The 23994-nt window shown below is 43.4% G+C and overlaps 1 protein-coding gene across 2 annotated transcripts in view; it reads left to right on the top strand.

Moving 5' to 3' along the window:
* DACH2 (dachshund family transcription factor 2) overlaps nucleotides 1–23994 on the top strand; it is a 246172-nt gene that overhangs the window by 120668 nt on the left and 101510 nt on the right. For both annotated transcript variants that reach the window (XM_075259264.1, XM_075259263.1), the window contains exon 3: nucleotides 20446–20577. In XM_075259264.1, coding sequence (XP_075115365.1) covers nucleotides 20446–20577 — 132 coding nt within the window. The remainder of the gene's footprint in view (nucleotides 1–20445; nucleotides 20578–23994) is intronic.

The raw sequence follows: 23994 nt of genomic DNA, 5'->3' as shown, positions 1-23994 counted from the left end.
TGAGTTTTGCCCCAGGGTTCGCAACCCCCTATGTGGTCCTGTGATAATATACAATCATGTGTAAGGGGCCATAAGAAAATAATGGATTAGTGTATGAGCCTGGAAAACATGGATATCGCCCTGACGGGTGGGGTACATGGCAGCTCACTAGGATATGTTTCCCTTTACTTCTTGAATATCTCTGTGTGCCCCCGGACTAATCCCCTCCTGATGTAGAGCGGGCACATGTGGAGTGAATTTGGTGTACACCTGTAGTGTAACGTATCCAGTATGCTCCGCCATGACATCAAAGCCCCCCATACACGACCCTCAAAATGAGGCCACTTTATTATTTCCACTGTTTAGGTCTCTCTGATTTGGATACAATAACAAATATGGTGATGATTATGATATGCGATATCGGTGCGGGGGGCGCTGCTCGTACCTCATGTACATAAACACTGGTGGTAGTAATGTCAGACCCCGGTCACTTATCACATCGCTCCGGAGATAGATCCGGTATTGTATAGCTGTGTATTATCTATATATCCACATCCGCACATTCATCAGCTGCAAAATGATGTCAATAAAGTTTAAAGGGAAACCCCGCACCAGCTCTGGGGCCCCTAAACCCCAAGAATCTAAAAATATGTAATGTAGCTATGTTAATAAATGTCACAGTACAGAGATAATACACACAGTGATGTCACAGTACAGGGATAATACACACAGTGATGTCACAGTACAGGGATAATACACACAGTGATGTCACAGTACAGAGATAATACACACAGTGATGTCACAGTACAGGGATAATACACACAGTGATGTCACAGTACAGGATAATACACACAGTGATGTCACAGTACAGGGATAATACACACAGTGATGTCACAGTGCAGAGATAATACACACAGTGATGTCACAGTACAGGGATAATACAAACAGTGATGTCACAGTACAGAGATAATACACACAGTGATGTCACAGTACAGAGATAATACACACAGTGATGTCACAGTACAGGGATAATACACACAGTGATGTCACAGTACAGAGATAATACACACAGTGATGTCACAGTACAATGATAATACACACAGTGTTGTCACAGTACAGAGATAATACACACAGTGATGTCACAATACAGGGATAATACACACAGTGACGTCATAGTACAATGATAATACACACAGTGATGTCACAGTACAGGGATAATACACATAGTGATGTCACAGTACAGAGATAATACACATAGTGATGTCACAGTACAGGATAATACACACAGTGATGTCACAGTACAGGGATAATACACACAGTGATGTCACAATACAGGGATAATACACACAGTGACGTCACAATACAGGGATAATACACACAGTGACGTCATAGTACAATGATAATACACACAGTGATGTCACAGTACAGGATAATACACACAGTGATGTCACAGTACAGGGATAATACACACAGTGATGTCACAGTACAGAGATAATACACACAGTGATGTCACAGTACAGGGATAATACACACAGTGATGTCACAATACAGGGATAATACACACAGTGACGTCATAGTACAATGATAATACACACAGTGATGTCACAGTACAGAGATAATACACACAGTGATGTCACAGTACAGGGATAATACACACAGTGATGTCACAATACAGGGATAATACACACAGTGACGTCATAGTACAATGATAATACACACAGTGATGTCACAGTACAATGATAATACACACAGTGATGTCACAGTACAGGATAATACACACAGTGATGTCACAGTGAGGGATAATACACACAGTGATGTCATAGTACAATGATAATACACACAGTGATGTCACAGTACAGAGATAATACACACAGTGATGTCACAGTACAGAGATAATACACACAGTGATGTCACAGTACAGGATAATTCACACAGTGATGTCACAGTACAGGGATAATACACACAGTGATGTCACCGTGCAGAGATAATACTCACAGTGATGTCACAGTACAGGATAATACACACAGTGATGTCACAGTACAGGGATAATACACACAGTGATGTCACAGTACAGGATAATACACATAGTGATGTCACAGTACAGGGATAATACACACAGTGATGTCACAGTACAGGATAATACACACAGTGATGTCACAGTACAGGGATAATACACACAGTGATGTCACAGTACAGGGATAATACACACAGTGATGTCACAGTACAGGGATAATACTCACAGTGATGTCACAGTACAGAGATAATACACACAGTGATGTCACAGTACAGGATAATACACACAGTGATGTCACAGTACAGGGATAATACACACAGTGATGTCACAGTACAGGATAATACACACAGTGATGTCACAGTACAGGGATAATACACACAGTGATGTCATAGTACAATGATAATACACACAGTGATGTCACAGTACAGGGGTAATACACACAGTGATGTCATAGTACAATGATAATACACACAGTGATGTCACAGTACAGGGATAATACACACAGTGATGTCACAGTACAGGGATAATACACACAGTGATGCCACAGTACAGGGATAATACGCACAGTGATGTCACAGTACAGGATAATGCACACAGTGATGTCACAGTACAGGGATAATACACACAGTGATGTCACAGTACAGGGATAATACACACAGTGATGTCACAGTACAGGATAATACACACAGTGATGTCACAGTACAGAGATAATACACACAGTGATGTCACAGTACAGGGATAATACACACAGTGATGTCACAGTACAGGATAATACACACAGTGATGTCACAGTACAGGGATAATACACACAGTGATGTCACAGTACAGGATAATACACACAGTGATGTCACAGTACAGGATAATACACACTGATGTCACAGTACAGAGATAATACACACAGTGATGTCACAGTACAGGATAATACACACAGTGATGTCACAGTACAGGGATAATACACACAGTGATGTCACAGTACAGGATAATACACACAGTGATGTCACAGTACAGGGATAATACACACAGTGATGTCACAGTACAGGGATAATACACACAGTGATGTCACAGTACAGAGATAATACACACAGTGATGTCACAGTACAGGATAATACACACAGTGATGTCACAATACAAAAAACTTATTAAAGGAGCATATTTAAGGGTTAATATAAAACTTCTTTTATAAAGTAACGTTATTGTTAGAAGTTACTTCTTGTGGAAACAAATTAAATGTCTTGATTCCTCCTAAACTCTCCGACTCTTATTGGCCGATATTTCGCTTCTTCTTTCGTTATGAGTCTGAATTTCCATTTTTAATACAAAATAAAAAGTTTATGTTCCGTGTTGAATCATTTTCTCATATTTCTATATTATCTCAACTTTTTAGATTTTATGGCTTGCTTTCACTTTAAGAAGAATTACTTTTTGAGAACATCATAAAAAATGTAATTTACAAAAACTGTAATATTTTTTCTTTGTATTTTTTTTTTTTGCATCCATTATATTTAAAATGACTTTGATATGAAAATGGCCATAAAGTCGGCGCCGGTTGTGGGTGAAATGTGTCTTTAGATAATTTCTACTCTCATGTTCTGTTTTTTGTTGAATAATAAAATCATAAATCGGAAAGTGGAATTAATTGAAAAAGCTGAAATTGAATGTTTTTTTATGTTTTCCTTGCAGTTTAGAACTGTTGATTTCCCCCCATGGAGTCAGCGCGGCTCTTACGACTGTTAACGTTTTATCAGTTTTGACTTTAATGAAAAACAAAATCATTTTTATGGGTTAAATAGGGCGTTTTAAGGGGCTACCTTATGTTGGGCTGCAGAATATTTTAACTTGTTACTGACTAGGCATGTTCTTCTTACCAGCAGACATCTCACTTATGTATATACAACAAATCTCTAATAGACAACATTATATAATACAATTCTTTCTTCTTGAATCACCATTGGGTGGAGCAGGGTGTTCCCCCTAGTGGTTGCTGCATAGTCTCCATATAGTGAGCTCCCCCTAGTGGTGACTGTATAATCTGTAGGTAGTGAGCTCCCCCTAGTGGTGACTGTATAATCTGTACGTAGCAAGCTCCCCTAGTGGTACTGTATATAGAGAGCACCCTCTAGTGGTGACTGTATAATCTGTATGTAATGAGCTCCCCCTAGTGGTGAGTGGTGACTGTATATAGAGAGCGCCCTCTAGTGGTTTCTGTATAATCTGTATATAGTGAGCTCCCCCTAGTGGTGACTGTATAATCTGTACGTAGCAAGCTCCCCTAGTGGTGACTGTATATAGAGGGCTCCCTCTAGTGGTGACTGTATACTCTGTATGTAGTGAGCTCCCTCTAGTGGTGACTGTATACTCTGTATGTAGTGAGCTCCCTCTAGTGGTGGCTGTATAATCGGTATGTAATGAGCTCCTCCTAGTGGTGACTGTATAATCTGTATGTAGTGAGCTCCCCCTAGTGGTGACTGTATAAACTGTACGTAGCAATCTCCCCCAGTGGTGACTGTATAGAGAGAGTTCCCTCTAGTGGTGGCTATATATTTTTTATGTAGTGAACGTAACCTAGTGTTGAGTGTATAATCCATAAAGTGTGCTCCCCCTAGTGCTGATTGCAGGTAGACAGAGTGTGCTCATGTAACTCTGTCTATGTAGGAGATTTGGGGGTCTGCAGTCTATACTGTGGGCAGTGATACATGGGGGCTCAGTAGTTAGCACTGTTGCCTTGCCGCGCTGGAGTCCTAGGTTTGAACCCAGCCAAGGACAAGGTCTGCATGGAGTTTGTGTGTTCTTCCCGTGTGGTTTCACTGATTTCTTCCTACACTCGATAGACATACTGATAGGGAGCTTATATTGAGCCCTATATGGGAGAGTTTTACCAATGTATTAAGCAGCAACTTGTCTGATAAGGAGAAGGGTCTTTATTTTTTTTTTTATTTTCACTCACTGAGATATTGTTCCGTGCTGGGATCTTCAGTTCTACAGTCAGACGAGGGGATATAACTTAGAAGATGGCCCATGAGACAATGATGTTTCTTATATTTTCTATGTTTTCCGTTTCTGTCAAATCATTGATCGGCTTTTTACACTTTGTCACCCCATTGTCTGATGTGATGACCCCGAGAACAATGTATCAGCCGAGGCCTCAGACCTTGATAAAGACTTGATGTAGTCTGAAAATAATGGATACAAGTCTGAGCAGAGGCGTTCCTATAAGGTGTGCAGGGGTAGCCGTTGCTATAGGGCCCTGGAGGCCCCCAATATTAGACCCCAGTATTAGACACAGCCCATGGTAACAGATTTTGCGACCTGGTCCATGAGCTAATAGATACACTTCTGTATCTGAGCACCGCGGTCCTCCGTCCCGTGACCTGATCTCCTCCAGATGTTCTGCGCTCTCAGTAGTCGGAGAAGGCTCCGCAGCAATTTGTTACGCCAAGTTGTTTCTCTCTCAGATGTTTTTTCCTCCTTTTTATATACACATTGCCCACGGCCGCTCATGGCGCAGCTTATTGCTTAAGAACTGGAAATGCAATATATCTAAATCAAGCAGCTCAGCCCGGACGCGGCCATTACATCGCTGCGATTCAGACGGAACGCTTTCCCGTCCACGTGTTTATATCTTCATATTTCTATTTCGAAATATTTACTTTTTCCTATTTCCTTTTCCTTCCTCGCCTTGTTTGCTCTCCCTTTTGAAAGGAGCCGTCAGCAATGATCCACGGCTCGCTCTTCATTATTCTATTAATACAACCTTACAGACCGGTGGGCGCAGCGTAAAGCGCACGGCGTCTGAATGCGCTATCAGTTCTAAACGCCGGGATTACCTGACTGATTGTTCTCTCTACAAAGCCATAATGTAATCTCAGACCTAATACTCCAACAACCATCCACTAATTAAAACCGCAATTATATTTTTGCTCAAACAAAACGACTTAATAAACATTATCGCAGACTGTTTACCCTTCCCCAAAAAACAATTTCTGCGCACTAATACAATTTCCCATTAAAGCGGCTGCCAGGTAAATTAAAAACTCTTGAAATAGTAAGTAAGTGGGAAATTAATTCAACAGTTTAATCTGGAGCTAATAACAGTTGCGGCTCGGGAAGCGATTGCTACAGTGGGGAGTTAATTAACAGCTTATTCCCTATTTGATAAAACTAATCCACTCTGATTCCACTTTAATTTTTCCTCCATGTAATATAAAGCCACAAGCTGTTTCTGGGGCCGCTAATTATTAGCTTTGTCCTGCGGCCACAGGCTCTATAAAAGTCAGCAGTATCGCCGTAATAAGAGCGGGATGTTAAGTGCTCACCGCTGACCGGACGTCGCACACATATCGTTACGGACAGCGGCTCTCGGGAACGCCAGCCTGCTCCGCTTGTCAGAATTTCTGGAGTCTACAAATGGCAACATTGAGTTTTCTACCAGAATCAAGGACTGTGGATGATATTTTGTATCTTATTGAGTATTTGGATACAATGTAGTAGGGTCCGCAGGATAGTTTGGGGTTTATATTGAGCGTCACATGGGGTGTCCCCATCAAACCAGGCGGGTTAAGGTGACACAAGGTTCATACCTGTTTGGGGAGTGAGGGGGTGCTTAGGAGGGACTCCGCCTCCCCTCAACGGAAACCTAATCCACTTAAAAAAAAGTGGTTACCTTTGCAAACCCAAAGACTATAAAGGGGTCCACTGGGTTTCCACTCACAAAGGGCAAAAAATTCAGAGAAAAAAGCACTGCTTACAGGACTTTACTCTCAACATTTACCCTTCCCCAACATCCGCTGCTTTGGGAGTCAGGCAATCACCATAGTCGCCGGGTATTTGCTGTTTTATATAGCTAATGCCCTCAATCGGTGCCCACACTGATCGCGGACATTAACCCCTCTGGTGCCTTGATTAAAGCTGACCAAGGCGCCATTTTACCAGCCATTTTCCTGGGGATCGCTGGGATCTGGAGCAAGTTTCGAGGCCAGCGTCCCATTGTTATGACAGGTAGGAGCCTTGTGAAGGCTCCCACATCTGTCTTTCATTATTTTCTATTTTAAAAACGATGCCCATGAAAATGTCGCACAAATGCACCTTTTCTTCAAATCCGCCCTGTTCAGAATTTTTTTCAGGGGTGCGGATTCAAACACAAAAATCGAAAAATGCCCGTGGTAGGAAGGGATTATAGCCTAATTGGGAACAGACGCCCCTGGCAGAGATCAGGCGCAGGTGTGAACCTAGTCCTACATTTAGAGGAGGAGTATGTAGTGCTGCAACTTAGATCACGTTGCAACAACAAATACAGAAGTGGAGGATGTGTTAGCTGTGATTGGCTGGTGGCTAGACTGCACGGCTAACATACCCAGAGCCAAGATGACCATGCAGCACCCCCTACTGGAGAAGCTACTTTATACCAATCAATCCTACAATCAGCCATGATGGATGTCCACAGGGCCGCCATCAGGAATTTTGGGGCCCCATACAGCCTAAGTGTCCCCCCTCCCCGCCATCTTAAAACTACTTTATTTTGTGACATACCAATTATGTATTACCTCTCAACTTTTGAAGAGTAGAAAGAGGGACAAATTTAGCCCCGCCCACTTTTCAGTTGACTCCGCCCATTCATTTTTCATGTGCTCCCACACAGTATAATCCTCCTACAGTCACCCGTAAATTATATACCCCCCTCCATCTCTCACCCAGTTTCATATACACCCTTCCTCTGCCCCCAGTTTCATGTCCCCCCTCCATCTCTGTCCCCAGTTTCATGCTGTTCTCCCCCTTTCAACTGCCCACAGTTTCATGTCCCCCCCTCATCTGCCCCAGTGTCATGCCATTCTCCCCCCCTTCATCTGCCCCAGTGTCATGCCGTTCTCTCCCCACCCCCTTCATCTGCACCAGTGTTATGCCATTCTCCTCCCCCCTTCATCTGCCCCAGTGTCATGCCATTCTCTCCCCACCCCCTTCATCTGCCCCAGTGTCATGCCATTCTCTCCCCACCCCCTTCATCTGCCCCAGTGTCATGCCATTCTCTCCCCACCCCCTTCATCTGCCCCAGTGTCATGCCATTCTCTCCCCACCCCCTTCATCTGCCCCAGTATCATGCCATGCTCTCCCCACCCCCTTCATCTTCCACAGTGCCATGCCGTTCCCCCCTCCCCTTCATTTGCCCCCCTGTTTCATGGGCCCCTTCACTTACCTCTTCCATCGCATCCCCCGCCTCTCCTCTCTCACGCCACTGAAATAATTTAGGCGCGATGTGATGACGTCATCACATCGCGCGTACAGACGGCCATCAGCGTTTAAAGCAGGAGCTGAGCTGTCACAGTTCCTGCTTTAATCGCGTAAGTATTCAGCTCATCGGCGTCCGACGGACGCCGATGAGCTGAAATCGGGACCGGCAAGTGCTGGGGTGGGCAAGTGCCGGGGGCCCCAAGAGGCTCTGTGGGCCCCGGCCCCCGCCCGACTATGCTCTGCGCTGACGCCGGCCCTGAATGACTGGTGCGGGCGCCAGGGGGCTGGCACACGGTGGCGGGCCAAAACCGGGCCCCCACCAGTTTTAAGTTTGGCCGGGCCCCTGACGCCAATACCAGTAATACTGGCCTATCGGCGGCCCTGCATGTCCATTGCAACAATAATCCAGTCCCTATAAAACAGTTCTAATACAAGACAAAAAAATTTCCAAGTCTTATGATACTTAATTAACATTTCTTAAGAAAAAGCAGTGTCTTTCTACGCCAATGTAAATTTGGAGTGATTTAAAGGGAAACTCTTGATCAGACCGGTTCTTGCTTCTGTACATTTTATTAGCCTATATGAACTAGACGGAGTAATTGAATTTAGGGACTGGCTCCAAGAAACACTCAATTCAGGGCCAAAAGAAGTGAGCTCTGCCATCTCTTTAACCTGAAATGAGTTCTGAGCCCTCACCGTTGCTGCTATCATGTGACTGAGAGGACTGAGGGGCTTTAAGCCCCATAATCAATATTTTGGAAGTTAGGCAAGGAAAATGTCTACTTATCTCAGAAATAAATTTGTGTTATGCTTCAACTCCCCACCAGATTGTGTAGTGACTTCATCCTCATTCTCTGCAGAACTACAAGTCCCAGCAGTTAGTTCTGGTATTTGTGGTTGTTGATTGCCGTTTGCTTGTATATATTCAGCCAGTGTGTCAGCGGCGTCCTCCTCCGTCGTGTAATTATCTCTCGCCTCTTCCATGGCAGCTCCTTCTCTGTGGCCCCTGTACTCTCATCTTGCCCCCTTGTAGCGAGCCGCATACATATCAATTACCCTCTCTTCAGCGGTTGCTCTCAGCCTCCTCTACTCCCACCACTTAGCTCCTCACAAGGAGACGCTCGGCTGCAAATTAGCAGGTATGGCGTAATGAGAGGCTGCGTTCTAGTATGGAGAGGGTATCGAGGAGCGCTTTGTCCGGCGTCGCATGTTAATCACCACCTCGGATCATCACATGCAAGTTATTATTCTTGTGACCAGGATCTTATCTTGTTCTGGGTCAGTGGAAATGATTCAATATAGAAAGGACACTGCCTTTATAATATAAATTACACCACCATAATCTGTATACCGTGTGTAGATAGAAATTATACCACCATCACCTATATACTGTGGATAGATATGTGATACTGCCATCACCTATATACTGTGGATAGATATGTGATACCGCTATCATCTATATACGTTGTATAGATAGAAGTGATACTGCCATCATCTACATATTGTGGATAGATATGTGATACCGCCATCATCTATATACTGTGGATAGATATGTGATATCGCTATCATCTATATACGTTGTATAGATAGAAGTGATACCGCCATCATCTACATATTGTGGATAGATATGTGATATCGCTATCATCTATATACTTTGTATAGAGAGAAGTGATTCCACCATCATCTATATACTGTGGATAGATATGTCATACCGCTATCATCTACATACTGTGGATAGATATGTCATACTGCTATCATCTATATACTGTGGATAGATATGTCATACCACTATCATCTATATACTGTGGATAGATATAAGTAATACTGTCATCATCTATGTATGGTGGATAGATATGTCATACCATCAGCTATATACTGCGGATAGATACCGCCATCATCTACAATATATTCTTTGTATAAATATAAATGATACTGCCACCATCTATGTACTATGTCTATATATACAACACACTTCCATCATCTAAATAAAATAAAAATAACACCATTTGTATACTGTATATAGATACAAATGATACCTCCATCATATACAGTATGTATTGTCTATCTGTAAAAATTGTACCCCATCATCTATATATTGTATATAGATATAAATGATACTTCCATCATCTGCTGTATGTTCCATATCTATATATAATGAACACTACCCGCATCACGTATGTACAGTGTTTTTATATAATAAACACCGCCATCTATGTACTGTGCTTATTTAAAGAACGCCATCATCTGTACTGTATATTGTGTATATAAATAATACCGCCATCATCTTTACCATATTCATATGTAAAGGAAGCCTCCATCATTTGTGTACTGTGTAAAGACATGGCACTGCTGTCATCTATGTACTGTCTCTAAATATAAATTATACCGCCATCATCTATACCATTTTTATACCTAAAGGACGTTGCCATAATCCATGTTGTGTGTGTATATAGATGATACTGTACCTCCACCCTATATATGCTTTGAATACATTTAAGATTACATAGGATATATATAAATAATACTGCCATCATCTATGTACTGTGCACATTTACAAAGAACTCCCCTATCCTCTCCTATGTTGTATATCCTATTACATTGGCCAAAGGCGCAATATGGCGGTCAGTATAGGAGAGGCGTTACTCATCTTAGAGGATCACAAGATTATCGGGGTCTCTCGGCGACTATGAAGCGGAGACCACTAGGCGTTGTCCGTACAAGTCTGCGGTGATATTATGAAGTTGGTGACAATCTCTCGGATTGCGGTTCCTGAGCGGTGTCCTATATAGACCGCGCTGCTGCCGCCAGTTAATGGCGTTCTAGAGTTTCCCCGCAGAATCTTTCAGGGCTTTTATCTCGGAGCCTTAGATGTGGATGTAATATAATTTTCAGCCGCCATGTCAGAGATCAGTGCGCTGAAATACCACTTTATGTAATCAGGAGGTGTGATAATGAATTTCTGTACTTGAATGAATGTTTCGTCGAGCGCCGGAGAAGAAAGCGCCGCTGCCATTTACGGCCTTAAACTCCTCACTCACTAATGAACATTTGGGGCTGAATGCTCCTATTAATTCCTTTCAAGCTGCACAGAAAGCGGCTGCAATTTTCTCATGAAACTTTTTTTTTTTTTTTTTTGTGTCAATAACATGAAAAAAAGCGAAGACACAAAGTCAATTGACTGGTATTTATAGTCTAATGAGGCTAGCGCTTTAAAAGGCAAATCACTTTAATTGCTCCGCGCTCGCCAAACGCTCATTTACATAACTGTTTAAAGTCGCGGCTCAATTTCTTATCAATGTCTCGCAAACATTACAGTTTATTTAGGGAAAATAGAAAGATGGTTCTCCAAGCGCCGATCCCGGGGAGCCTTCAATCCAATAACCACTGGGACAATGAGAGAGGGGAATTAAAGGGGATCTCCGTGAATCGCATCCGTAAATCTAACTCTGCAACCTTCTCATAGACCTTGTGTTTCAGTTCCTCAACATTGAGGGTTAAAACCTCTTTCTACGCACAGCGGAGGGGTTGTTACAGTCCGTGTCAGACTGAGGATCCTTGGGTCCACCAGATGAAATGATTCTGAAGGACCCCATCCCCAACAATCCTTAAATAGACCCTAGTAGCCTTCTGCCGGACCATTATTATGGTAGCACCTGGACTCACTGGAGGATCCTCTGGTACTATGGTGGCCAGTCCAACACTGGTTAGCCCAGACAATCCTCTGTGAGGGTCTCATCCTCCTTTGGGGATTCTGTTCCCCGCATGAAAAATGTGGAGAGAAGTCCTGCAAGCAGCACTTTTCGTGCGGAAACCACATGGACTCCATTATAGTCTATAGGATCTGCCGGTTTCCTTAGGTACCATATATACTCGAGTATAAGCCGAAATTTTCAGCACAGTTTTTGTGCTGAAAATGCTCCCCGTCGGCTTATACTCGAGTCAAGCAAAAGAAAAAAAAAATAAAATATTTGTAATTATTTTAATTTTTTTTTTTTTTTTTTTTTGGGGGGGGGGGGGGGTGTCTATGACCAGCCGCGATAGTAGTAAGTTCTAAATCCCTCATTTCCCTAGAATACATATAGAAGTAGAAAATTACTATATACACATTAGGTATCCCTGTGTCTGAAAGTGCCCGGTCTACTGAATATAGGGGATCCGCAGTGCTCCTGTTCCATCGTGAAGAGGTTAATAGGAGCACTGCAGATACCCTATATACAGCCAGACTGAATTCCAAGTGGGGGAAGAAAAAAACAGTCCTCAAGCTCAGGGAAGGGGCAGACAGACAACCAAAACACCCCCTCCCCTTCCCCAGCAACTACTGCACCCAAAACCTCCGACCATTTTAATTTTTGAAATTTTCCAGTAGCTGCTGCATCCCCCCCCCCTTCAGGCTTATACTCGAGTCAATAAAGTTTTCCCAGTTTTTTGTGGTAAAATTAGGGGCCTTGGCTTATATTTGGGTCGGCTTATACTTGAGTATATACGGTAACTGCTTTTTAATCCATATAGGTTTCCGTTCGGGAGTCCCCAAGCGGATTTCCAGAACGGAAACCCATGTGCAGGTATGAACCAGGCCTTAAAGAAATCTTCCAGTCCCGAGAAATGTTTTTTTTCTCCCAAGAGATCAATATCTGATCAGTGGGGGTTCAACTCCCGGACCCTGCACCAATCAGCTGATGCACAGAACTGCGGGACCTCAGTACTAACTCTGTACACTGGATAGGGCTCCAGTTCTGCACCTATTACTTGAATAAAAGCAGAGGGAGGCAGATGGCTCAGCTGACCAGTGTGGGGGGTCTGAGTGTCGGACACCGATCAGTTGGATACTGATGAAGTATCCCATCCGTAAGTAATAGAGATGAGCGAACACTGTTCGGATCAGCCGTTCCGAACAGCACGCTCCCATAGAAATGAATGGAAGCACCTGTGACGCCGGCCGCCGGCAAAGTCAGCGTCACAGGTGCTTCCATTCATTTCTGGGGGTGCGTGCTGTTCAGATCGGCTGATCCGAACAGTGTTCGCTCAAGTAATCAGTATATACAAACACATAGGAAAAAACACATTTCAAACGTTTTAATATTTTTTTATATCTAAGTGTTGCAGATTCTTTGTGCCCCTTTTTTTCATATTTTCAACATTCGGCAAATGGGAAAAGGATGTAAACCCGTCCTGATCCTGTATTACTCACAGCTGAGGGGTTGTTACAATCCTCTTTAATGTAATATATTTAATATAAAAATTTAATGTGAATTGTATGGCTAGGTTCGCACCTGCACCCGGTCTACATTTGGGGTTTCCATCCCCGAATCTGCTCTGGTTAGAAGACTGGTTACTGATCAGACAATCCAGCTGTGTAGTGAAAAAGAACGGTCTCTCTATGGTACAGATATCTCTCTGTTCTCCATAGACTTCTATTGTACAGCTTTGAGAAATGACCGAAAGGAGCAAAAAAAGTGAAGAAATCGGTAAGTTTCTTTTATAAAGTGTATTACATAATTTGTCATCTTCACCGGAGTTAGGGATTTATGAAAAAAAATAATTTAGATTTACAACAAAAAAAATCATATTTTAGAGCGAATAGCGACACATTCTCATAACAATGTTCACTCTCAGGGGTTTGATGGGTGATGTTTATTTGGCTGGATATGACAGGGTTGGGGGGCAGCCACTTGGACATCATCTATTGGGGACACATTCATGGGAGGCTGGGAAGTGAGAGTCCAGTAATGCGAGTTACAATGTAACAAGCCGCCATTATCTTCTCAGCACTTTGTATCCGGTTATTTCTGTGACTACATTGGATTATTGTGGGCCAGTAATATGACTGTAATATGATTATAGGTGACGCTTCAGGACCGCTCGGATTCACCTTTCCTCTGTAATGAATACTAATGTGTCAGGGGCCGACGCTGGAGTTTTGCCTTCTGTTCTCCATTTCTGAGGGCACGGAGATAACAATTAGTCAATGGGACGGGAGGCCGCGGCCCGGAATCCAGCACTTTATTCATCAGGATTGTCCGGGGGAAATCAGAATAGACAGGGCCTTGAAGACTTTCCAAGATTTCTTCTGCACAATTCCGTGTTTGCTCTGCTGAACAATGGCATTTGCCTCATTAATGGGCCTGTAAAGTGGGTTGAATGTGGGGAGGGGGTCGGCGTCTTCCTTTACTCTGTAATATTTCTGTGTTTCTGAAGACGCACTTATCGTGATGGATCAAATTAAACTAAGTAGCGATGTCAGAATAAATGTAAGGGAGAGAACAGCGTGTACTGCGGCCGCCTCTCGTGTTCAGCGAGGGGACACCAGCTCTTTACGGCTCCGGATTTACATATCGCCTTTATTTTGTGCTTTGCTCGTCTTGCACATTCGTACAGTCAATTTGTTTAATTCAAGCGGCTGCAGGTTCCTCTGCGTCCTTCACTTTACATCATCAGCTCCTTTAAATACATAAATAAGTGTCGTGTACTCGGGAAAAATCAATGAAGCTGCTTATAACATTACTGGAGCATCCGGACTGTTAACTCTTTCAGTGCCAGTATCTGCATTGTGGCTGGAAATCTGTTCCTGAAGATCTGATGTTCCTAATAACTGGATCTATCAATTCGTCTATAGTACCCTGAAATATAAGTGACTCCAAATTGTAATATAAAAACTGTAATAGTTATAGTTTATATACATATTACATTCTCAACGTTTTCTGCTCTTCCATCCTCTACTGATTGCTTTACATTATCATATAACATATTAACTGTTGTATACCAGAAGTCACAAGATGTCTTCATAGACTATAAAACAAATAGTAGTAAGCAGGAATGAAAGCATATACTCCAGAGCTGCGCTCACTATTCTGCTGGTGCAGTCACTATGTACATACATTACATTACTTATCCTGTACTGATCCTGAGTTACATCCTGTATTATACTCCAGAGCTGCACTCACTATTCTGCTGGTGCAGTCACTATGTACATACATTACATTACTTATCCTGTACTGATCCTGAGTTACATCCTGTATTATACTCCAGAGCTGCGCTCACTATTCTGCTGGTACAGTCACTGTGTACATACATTACATTACTTATCCTGTACTGATTCTGAGTTACATCCTGTATTATACTCCAGAGCTGCGCTCACTATTCTGCTGGTACAGTCACTGTGTACATACATTACTTATCCTGTACTGATCCTGCGTTACACCCTGTATTATACTCCAGAGCTGCACTCACTATTCTGCTGGTACAGTCACTGTGTACATACATTACATTACTTATCCTGTACTGATCCTGAGTTACATCCTGTATTATACTCCAGAGCTGCACTCACTATTCTGCTGGTGCAGTCACTATGTACATACATTACATTACTTATCCTGTACTGATCCTGAGTTACATCCTGTATTATACTCCAGAGCTGCACTCACTATTCTGCTGGTGCAGTCACTATGTACATACATTACATTACTTATCCTGTACTGATCCTGAGTTACATCCTGTATTATACTCCAGAGCTGCGCTCACTATTCTGCTGGTACAGTCACTGTGTACATACATTACATTACTTATCCTGTACTGATTCTGAGTTACATCCTGTATTATACTCCAGAGCTGCGCTCACTATTCTGCTGGTACAGTCACTGTGTACATACATTACATTACTTATCCTGTACTGATCCTGAGTTACATGCTGTATTATACTCGAGAGCTGCACTCACTATTCTGCTGGTGCAGTCACTATGTACATACATTACATTACTTATCCTGTACTGATCCTGAGTTACATCCTGTATTATACTCCAGAGCTGCTCTCACTATTCTGCTGGTACAGTCACTGTGTACATACATTACATTACTTATCCTGTACTGATCCTGAGTTACATGCTGTATTATACTCGAGAGCTGCACTCACTATTCTGCTGGTGCAGTCACTATGTACATACATTACATTACTTATCCTGTACTGATCCTGAGTTACATCCTGTATTATACTCCAGAGCTGCGCTCACTATTCTGCTGGTACAGTCACTGTGTACATACATTACATTACTTATCCTGTACTGATCCTGAGTTACATCCTGTATTATACTCCAGAGCTGCGCTCACTATTCTGCTGGTGCAGTCACTGTGTACATACATTACATTACTTATCCTGTACTGATCCTGAGTTACATCCTTTATTATACCCCAGAGCTGCGCTCACTATTCTGCTAGTCAGTGTACATACATTACATTACTTATCCTGTACTGATCCTGAGTTACATCCTGTATTATACTCCAGAGCTGCACTCACTATTCTGCTGGTACAGTCACTGTGTACATACATTACATTACTTATCCTGTACTGATCCTGAGTTACATCCTTTATTATACCCCAGAGCTGCGCTCACTATTCTGCTAGTCAGTGTATATACATTACATTACTTATCCTGTACTGATCCTGAGTTACATCCTGTATTATACTCCAGAGCTGCGCTCACTATTCTGCTGGTACAGTCACTGTGTCCATACATTACATTACTTATCCTGTACTGATCCTGAGTTACATCCTGTATTATACTCCAGAGCTGCACTCACTATTCTGCTGGTGCAGTCACTGTGTACATACATTACTTATCCTGTACTGATCCTGAGTTACATCCTGTATTATACTCCAGAGCTGCGCTCACTATTCTGCTGGTGCAGTCACTGTTTTCATACATTACATTACTTATCCTGTACTGATCCTGAGTTACATCCTGTATTATACTCCAGAGCTGTGCTCACTATTCTGCTGGTGCAGTCACTGTGTCCATACATTACATTACTTATCCTGTACTGATCCTGAGTTACATCCTGTATTATACTCCAGAGCTGTGCTCACTATTCTGCTGGTGCAGTCACTGTGTACATACATTACATTACTTATCCTGTACTGATCCTGAGTTACATCCTGTATTATACTCCAGAGCTGTGCTCACTATTCTGCTGGTGCAGTCACTGTGTACATATATTACATTACTTATCCTGTACTGATCCTGAGTTACATCCTGTATTATACTCCAGAGCTGTGCTCACTATTCTGCTGGTACAGTCACTGTGTACATACATTACATTACTTATCCTGTACTGATCCTGAGTTACATCCTGTATTATACTCCAGAGCTGCACTCACTATTCTGCTAGTCAGTGTACATACATTACATTTCTGATGTCCTTGCCTTTCCATCTTTTGTAAACGTCTTCAGAATAAAGTTCAGAGCTGGGGCTTAGTGTCTGTTTACTTGGAGAAGTGTTGCGGTGCAGATGGCAGATGGCGCAATCCCTCGGTGCCCCGGCCACTTATAAGAGCACAAGTATTAATAATTTAATGACGCCGCCATAAATCTGCGCTCAGACCAATCTAGCAGATGAGGCAGAACTTTCTATTTCCATAATGGAGATTACATCTGAAAATGTTACTGATTGTTACGTTTTATGGACCTCCAGAGTTTATTATGGGAAACTCAGATTGCGGAAAGTCTTTGCTGATGCGCCTGATAGCGAAGTGTCCAGAATTCTGACGATTAGAAGGCGATAAGGAGACGTGAGATTCCGCAGTATTAGAGATGATAATCTCGGGGTGTCGTCTTATCTTTTTAGTGTAACTTTTTCTGTGTCTTCCTACATTTCCATGAATTGCAGGACTCCCCTATAGGAAAGGATTGTACAGGACTGTTCATCCTGAACCCCCTGTTTCATGAATAGAAAGATAGGGAAATTGATTTCCAGCGCCATTTACATGATGGCCCCACCCCCTATATGCACTTGTCTCTCCCCCCCCCCCCCCACACACACACACAGGGACTGATAGGGTTAATAGCGGGGGTTCTCTGCTCTGGATCAACCCTTGGCCTACAGATGGCGCCTCTTAGTCTGCAGGTCCTGCTGTCCTGCATTACTTCAGAGGTAATCCAATGATGTGAATGAATACAGTGTAATTCTTTATTACACCTCTAGGGGTGCTGCAGGGAAACTCATCACTCAGTGGGAGGGGCTCTGACAACATGATTAGTGCAGAGGGGAGAACTCCTGGAGTGTATGGCAGTGTTATTGGTGTATCAGGTCTCACTGCTCTCATTGGAGCTCCCCTTTAAATCTTAGTCAGATTTTCAATGCAGTTTTAACTACACCATGTGAATGGGCTCTAGATGAAGGTGTGCACTAAAAGGGTTGGCCGCATACATAGCAACAATGTAGTGTGATTACTAGTTGTGTCCTATAGGGGGCGCAGAGGGAGCAGTCACACTCTGGTAAGGTCACACAGGGTAATGCAGGGGCCCTGTTTCAGATTTTGCACTGCAGCCCTGGAAATTTAGGATTCTCCGCAGGTCACATCTACATTGCAGTGTCATTGTGAATATTAGGAATCCATTATTGCAGCTCTTGTTGTGACTGGAGTAACTCATCATCATCCTGTAATACTCCAATCATTTCATGCTCTGTGTGTTCATCCTGAGCCATCTGGTTCATGAGTATAATTTGATAAACTTAAAATAGGCAGATTGCTTATACAGATGGATGTGCTGATCAGGGTCTGTGGAAAGCAGAGTAGCCACCCCTTTGGGTTATTTGCAATGTAGACTGGTAGAGGTTAATGGAATCCTATAATGTTTCATATATAGGCCACTCAGGATCTTTGGAAAGTTGAGTCGTAGTAACCATTATGAGTCTACTCTATGGGCTATTCTTGGTCATCAGTAAGAGTGCAGTGAGGAGTGACATCTACAGGAGATATCAGGGTTTTTGTGCAGCTCAGGATCTGTGGAAAGCTGGGTGATGGCCCCTATGGACTTTATAATGCTTTGCTCAACCTGAATAGCAATGAACAGGCAGGACTTGGGTTTTGGAGTTTTTGCTTTTTGGGGCAGGTTTCGTGCTTCTCGGGGGAGTCACGTAATCTGCCGCCACGAAGAATCGCCAATTCCCTTCAGTCATGATATCACGTAGAAGTGAAGGAAGAAATAAAACCTAAACCGTGCCAAATGCGCCCCAGCCCTTTCATCTGAGGATCTCGGAAAGATGGATCACTACCTGTTACACCTTGATAGGGGTGGTTTCCCAGCTTTCCCAGGCTCCTGAATGGCAAATCTCTCTGAAAGGTAGAAAAGCTCCAGAAACGCTGAATAATATGCCGCAAGGAGAGGAAAGTGCAGCTTTCAGTGTGATGTGAGGAGAGGAGGATGGAGCAGCTTTCGGTGTGATGTGAGGAGAGGAGGAAAGTGCAGCTATCAGTGTGATGTGAGGAGAGGAGGATGGAGCAGCTTTCGGTGTGATGTGAGGAGAGGAAGAGGGTGCAGCTTTTGGTGTGATGTGAGGAGAGGAGGATGGAGCTGCTTTCGGTGTGATGTGAGGAGAGGAAGAGGGTGCAGCTTTTGGTGTGATGTGAGGAGAGGAGGAAAGTGCAGCTTTGGGTGTGATGTGAGGAGAGGAGGATGGAGCAGCTTTCAGTGTGATGTGAGGAGAGGAGGATGGAGCAGCTTTCGGTGTGATATGAGGTGGATGGTGCAGTCAGTTATGGGATAACCACACCGTTATTTATTGTCATAAATGTCTCACATTAGAGCTTAGCCCTAACCCAGCCTATATGAGAACCTGAAAGTCATTTTCTAAGATCTCTGCTTGCTGTTAGTGAATAGGAACTTTCTTGTTCACACTCAGAAGCTGAAGAAGCCATCCTAACCTAATACTTCTACAGCTGAGGATTTGCTACAGGTGTATCCAGTCTAGAAAACCCTCTGTGAGCTGAACAGTCGGGACCCCGTCACCCCAGGCTGATACAGGATATTTTCCCTGCAGGGATATATTGTGACATACGGTCAGGACTTGTGCTGCTAATGTTTTCAGCTCAAACAGGTCCAGATTGGATACAGTTGTAACAAATCCTCTGCTGTGAGAAGTGGAGGAGCTTTTTAGTTTATAGAATCAATATTGTGTCCATTCTCTGACAACAAGCAGAGATCTTGAACATGGTGGCGGATTAACGCTCCACAGTAGGTCAGAGAGGTCCAGCATGTCTCATTATACAAGGATAAAGATAAATATAATTGTATTCTTCCTGTTTAGCAGAACATGCCATACACTAGTCACATCCAGAGCTGCTACTAATTTTGGCTGCTTTTGTAAAGTTGGTGAAGGAGTCATGGCTGTACGCCAAGGTACAGGGCACACAAGACTGCACCAGAAGTATCTTAAGTCTTTTTTGTTTCTTTTCTCAGGACTCACGGCCGCAGCAATGGCAGAAGCCATGAAACTCCAGAAGATGAAGCTGATGGCTATAAGCAGCCTCCATGGGAGCGGCAGCCAGAATGGGACAGAGTCTGAGAATGAAGAGCTCAACTCTAACGCAGGTAAGTGGCTGTCATGGCAGCACGGCCCCTGGAGTGGTCAGAAGAAGTTTCTTCCCCGGTATGGTCTGTAGCCAGTAGGTGGCGCTGTCTGGCATGCTAGCTGTGTGGTCTGACGGGCACGGTTATGGCTAACCTGTCAGGGCACCTGGTTATTTGCAGTGTGGTCTAAGTCACACTACATGAATAGAAATGTACTGCTAACCCACCTGGTGTGACATGGAGCCGAGGCAGCGCCACCTACTGGATCTACACCAGGCCACGAAGAACCTCCTTGTAACCACCATAACAGCTAGCTGTTTATGGAGCCACTTCAATAATTCACTGATTCTTCATTGCTTAGATTCTTGAATATTAGACAGTTTAGTGACTTTCTATTGACTTTGAGGAAAATTCATCATATTTTACACAAAAAGCGCTTAAAGAGGACCTTTCACCACTTGCACCAATTCTACTTCTTAGACATTGATCCACTGATTCCAGCACAGTTCAAATTTTTTCCTCCACCATTCCTGAGTAACAAGTACAAGGGGCGTCTATTAAATGATATAAGGAGCTGGAGTTGTTGGTCATGGTGAAAGGTCCTCTTTAATGTATGAGAGGTGCAGCCCCTGGCTTTTCTTCCCTTACACCTAGGCACTGATCTTTGGCCACCTAGGGGCAACATGGTGACTGAGTGGTTAGCACTGCAGCCTTGAAGTGCTGGAGTCCTGGGTTTGAATCCTGCCAGGAACAACATCTGCAAGGAGTTTGTATGTACTCCCCGTGTTTGCGTGGATTTCCTCTCATTCTACAAAGACACACTGATAGGAAAAAAGTACATTGTGATCCCTATATGGGGCTCACTATCTACATAAAAAAATAAATAAATCTTTGTCCACCTTGGGCGACGTTTTCACCACCTTTATGAGGTTGATGACTATGTTGCGGGTGGTGGCCCCATCCAGTCCCTCCCTTTTTGGGTAAAGAGCCGACTCTGGTGCACAAACGCTACTTCAGACTATTGTAGTTACAATTGACATTAAATAATGGCAAATCACTGATCAGTGAATATTTTACGCTGCCTTTGTGGTGTAAGGGATTCGATAAATTATCCCTTTGTGTTTTTACTTTTTCACCATTTGCAAGATCTCTGCTTTCTACCAATGAATGAAGAAATATAAGATATACATTCAAAATTAGAAAATCCAATCAGACCTGTTACATTGTAACAAACTCTCAGCATTGAGATGTATCTGCTGGATTGACTCGCTACAATAATAGATCACTGGGCTCTGGTTTTGTCGTGGCCCCGTATCCTGTACATTATTCCTCCTACTTTTTTCTGTTGCAGCCCCCCCCTCCCCCCCTTTTATTTATTTTTTTTGCATCCTCTGATTGTCGACTACAAGGTGACCTTTGTTCGGTTCCTGGAGTCTGAACCTGTGATCATTTCGGCGTTTTACGCTTTACAGGACCATTGCTCTATTAATCTATTATGCAGAGAGGCTTCCAGCTGAGGCCCCGGGCCCTACAGAGACGTCACCGCGCTCGGCATGAAATCCTGCATTTACCAGGAGCCTCGGGCAGGAAACTATCCCTGATCTAATGGAGACCGCTGCTGCGTGCGATATGTGGATCTGCTCGTAAAGGAGACTCCTCATTTATTTTCTTTGCATCTTTGAGGGTTAATGAACTTGTATAATGAAGAGGGAACAATCAGAGGAGGAACTGACCCAATAGACTACTTTATAGTTTATGAATATAATGCGAGTATGCAGTTAAGACTAACATTTACATGGTCATTTAAAGGGGCAGACCCACCCATGAGCGCTGTGAGTCACGGTCAAGGCTCTCTTCAATCACTTCTGTGAGGGTTCCCAAGAATAGCTGAGCCATACAAGTGACTGGTACATGTGTGACCTCCGCCGCACTTAGAGGGGTCCTGGACCCACATTCTTGAGGTAAGGGCAGGACAAAAATTTGCAACCTGCACCAATCAGTCATGTATGACACATCCTGCCGTTGTCCCATGAAAGGGTGAATTGTAAGCTAGATGTGGAGACATGTTGTATGCCGCCTGCAGATTTTGGGTCTATTCCTGTCCCCTTGCTATTTCTGTAACTGCATTCTTTCTCTCTCCTTGTTTGCAGCATGGGTGGGCTCTTCTAGATGTGATGTCATAGCCGCGCTGTGTATCCTGAGCCAATCGGTTGTCTCCCCCTACTTCTGCTCCTTCTCCTCTCTCACAGCATACAGTTGCATTGACTCAGAGAGAGAGAATCTGCAGTTGCATCCCCCTCCTCCTCCCTGTTTTTTACTTACTGTATATTATTTGGTGGCTGAGGTTGGTGAATATTTATAGAGTGTATATGGGGGTGATTGGCGGGTTATAGGCTCTTGGAAGGTAACAAAATATCACTGACACTTCGATTGTTTGCAACGTTTCATTTACTCCCATATACTAGAGATTTATTCCATGTGTATTATGAGTGTGATGTAGTTTCGTTGCATTAGTTACATTATTTACTGTGATACTGTATCTGCTCTTACTAATGTGTCCTGAAATGTCTCTCCCTCCTGCTGCTCCGCCTCCTCTCTCACAGCATGCAGTCCCATAGGCACAGAGAGGGAGTAACTGCAGCTACATCCCCCTCCTCCTCCAAATCTGAGGGAGGCAGAGATTGGGTTTGGATGGGAACTCCTCAGCCCAACATATTTATTATAACTCGTGCCACCCTTTCCTGACTGGCATAGATGTCGATTATGGCACCTTGGCGTGTTCCTGATGTATCAAGTGGTCTATAGGTCACGTTAATACTACCATACAAGGACTTCTGATATACAGTGTGACATTTTTTGGGGAGTGGTCTTAATGAATGGCTACCCCACCCCCATTGTGGATACACCCTCTTCCGGATTGATACCTTTGCACACTATCTGGTTCTCTCACCCACACAGCAGCGTCGCTTTCTCGCCATTGTTGTGTGGCAGCGCATAAACAGCTTCCTCCGCGCACGGCGTCTAATTTAGCGAGATTTAACTCCGTCTATTACCGGGTGTTTATTTCTAAGGAATAATAATAAAACAAGTGAATAACTTGCCTCATAACCGCGGCGGCGTTCGCTTCAGGCCGACACTTGATGTGACCCGTTACCAGCTGAATGACTCCCGCGAGCGACGAGACGCTGGAAAAAAATCAGCTCTTAAGTATTTTTAAGGCTTTTCTTTTATTTCCTTATTTTCCTCTCATATTTTCGAAAACAAAGAAAATCAAAGAATTGATAGAAAAACAGCGGATGAATAGAAGGCGCCGGATCCGCGAGTACCCGAGTACGGGATAATGACTGGGACATGACTCCGCATCTAGATATCTGAAGCATGAATAACGTGTTGCGTTCCGTGGAGCGATGAATGGGAAATTCTGTGTCTTATTGTTTT

Source organism: Leptodactylus fuscus, chromosome 11 (genome assembly GCF_031893055.1).
Source record: "Leptodactylus fuscus isolate aLepFus1 chromosome 11, aLepFus1.hap2, whole genome shotgun sequence".
In the NCBI taxonomy this organism is placed as follows: domain Eukaryota; kingdom Metazoa; phylum Chordata; class Amphibia; order Anura; family Leptodactylidae; genus Leptodactylus; species Leptodactylus fuscus.
The sequence above is the reverse complement of the archived record's forward strand: the minus strand, read 5'-3'. Positions and strand labels throughout refer to the sequence as shown.